This window comes from Carlito syrichta, unplaced genomic scaffold (assembly GCF_000164805.1).
Source record: "Carlito syrichta isolate Samal-C Ts95f unplaced genomic scaffold, Tarsius_syrichta-2.0.1 Scaffold135763, whole genome shotgun sequence".
In the NCBI taxonomy this organism is placed as follows: domain Eukaryota; kingdom Metazoa; phylum Chordata; class Mammalia; order Primates; family Tarsiidae; genus Carlito; species Carlito syrichta.
The window spans coordinates 16,052-18,373 of record NW_007079859.1 but is presented as its reverse complement, the minus strand read 5'-3'; the positions used below and the strand labels follow the sequence as shown (position 1 = coordinate 18,373).

The 2,322-nt window shown below is 46.7% G+C and overlaps 1 protein-coding gene across 7 annotated transcripts in view; it reads left to right on the top strand.

The window, feature by feature from the left end:
* RHOA (ras homolog family member A) overlaps positions 1-2,322 on the top strand; it is a 12,451-nt gene that overhangs the window by 1,858 nt on the left and 8,271 nt on the right. For 3 of the 7 annotated variants that reach the window (XM_021708323.1, XM_008049565.2, XM_021708324.1), the window contains exon 2: positions 1,065-1,185. The exons of 2 other annotated variants lie outside the window; for them this stretch is intronic. In XM_021708323.1, the coding sequence (XP_021563998.1) occupies positions 1,065-1,185 (121 nt within the window). The remainder of the gene's footprint in view (positions 1-1,064; positions 1,186-2,322) is intronic. 2 more of the 7 variants (XM_021708322.1, XM_021708325.1) reach the window with 2 other exon arrangements.

The following is a 2,322-nucleotide window of genomic DNA, read 5'->3' as shown; positions in this document are numbered from 1 at the left end:
GACCTCGTCTCTACAATAAATCAAAAATTAGCTGGGCATGGTAGAGCACGCCTGTAGTTCCAGCTGCTTGGAAGGCTGAGGCGGAAGGATCGCCGGAGCCCAGCAGGTCAAGGCTGTGATGACCGGGAGTGGCCACTGCACTTCAGTCTGGGTGACAGAGTGAGACTCCAACTCAAAAAAGAAGAAAAAGCAATTTAAACATACCCTCCTTATTTAGGCTTGAGTCTCATAAGAGTGAATACTCCTTTGTTTACTATTTTGAATGGTCTGCCATTTGAATGTGCCATGGTAAGTGTCACTTTTTCAGTGTCACTTTTTCTAAAAATGGGTAGTGGAGCTAAGTATGGTGGCTCACAGTTAACAATCCCAGCATTTTGGGAGTCCAGGGTAGAAGGATCACTTGAGCTAGAAGTTCTAGACCAGCCTAAGCAACATAGCAAGACCCCAACTCTACCCCAAAAAAATGTAGTGCAGTCATAGCTCACTGCAGCCTAGAGCTTCTGTCTTCAAGCAATCCTCCTGTCTTGGCCTCCCAAAGCACTGAGTTTACAGGCATGAATCGTCATGCCTGGCTAGATTTTTACTTTTTTTTGAGTCAGAATCTTACTGTGTCACCCAGGCTGGAATACAGCAGCCTCGACCTATTAGGCTGCCTTCCAAGTGGCCAGAACTACAGGAGCACACCCAGCTAATTTTTTCTTTTCTTTTTTTTTTAATTGTAGAGTTGGAGGTCTCACCAAATTGCCCAGGCTTGTCTTGAATCCCTGGGTTTAGGCAGTTCTCTTGCCTCTGCCTCCCAGAGTACTAAGATTACAGGTGTCAGCCACCAGGCTGGGCTCTCCACAAAAAAAAATTTTTTAATTAGCGAGGTGTGGTCCTAGTTACTTGGGAGGCTGAGGCAGGAGGATCGCTTGATTGAGCCCCCAGGAGTTTGAGGTTGCAGTAAGCTATAGCCTGCCACTGCACTTCAACATGGTTGACAGAGTGAGATATTGTCTCAAGAAGAAAAGTGGGTAGTAGGATTAACCTTGTACTCTTATGGTTCTTTGTTTTTCCTATCACAGGTAGAGTTGGCCTTGTGGGACACAGCTGGGCAGGAAGATTATGATCGTCTGAGGCCGCTCTCCTACCCAGATACCGATGTTATATTGATGTGTTTCTCCATCGACAGCCCTGATAGTTTAGGTGAGTGGCCCTTACAGTCTGTTTATTATTGCCTGGGTACATGGCTGACATCAGTTTCTCAGAGCATATATTTTCTGGGCATCAAGTGGCCGAAAATCAGGTATGAGCTTCAGAGGAGAAGTCATCAGTGGCCAGAGTCCTGGACCCTTGGACTATCATGCATTAGCCCTGGGGTCCCTTTTCATCCTAGGTCTCCTATGGCTACCATATTCCCTTTTCATCCTAGGTCTCCTATGGCTACCAGTTGCAAGATGCAGTGGTTCACACCTATAATCATATCACTTTGGGAGGCCAAGATAGGAGTATCACTTGAGGCTAGAAGTTCAAGTCCAGCTTGGACAACATAGACTTGAGGTGTAAAAAGTTAATTATTTTTAGGTTATGCGTGGTGGCTCACGCCTATAATCCCAGCACTTTGGGAGGCCTGAGCCTGTGGCAAGAGGACTGACTAAGCCCATGGGTTCAAGACCAGCCTGGGTAACATTGTGAGACCTCGTCTCTAAAATAAATTTTTTAAAAATTAGCTGGGCATGGTAGCATGCAACTGTAGTTCCAGCTACTTGGAAGACTAGATGGAAGGATCACCTGAGCCTAGCAGGTGGAGGCTGCGGTGGCTGGGACCTTGCCGCTGCACTCCAGCCTGGGTGACTGAGTGAGACTCCAACTCAAAAAACAAACAAACAAAAAAGTACGTGGCTCCCAAATACAAAGCCATCTCTTGGACTAAGATTTGGTGAAGACTTCTTTTATTTGCCTGTATATTTTATCAGTACTTCATATTTAACCTGCTGTCTCCCAAACATCTAGACTGGTAATTTGCTGTTTCCCAGCAGTGGTGTTTGTTTTTTGTTTTGTTTCATTTGGAGTTGGAGTCTCACTCTGTCACCCAGGCGGGAGTACAGTGGCATGCTCATGGCCACCCCAGTGTTGGCTTGCTGGTCTCTGGTGATCCTTCTGCCTCAGCCTTCCAAGTATCCGGCACTATAGGTGTGCACTACCACAACCGGCTAGTTTTTTATTTAATGTAGAAATGAAGTCTCTCCAAGTTGCCCGGGCTGGTCTCAAACCTGTGGGCTCAGGCAATCCACTTGCCTTGGCCTCCCAAAGTGCTGGGATTACAGGCTGAGCCACTGAACC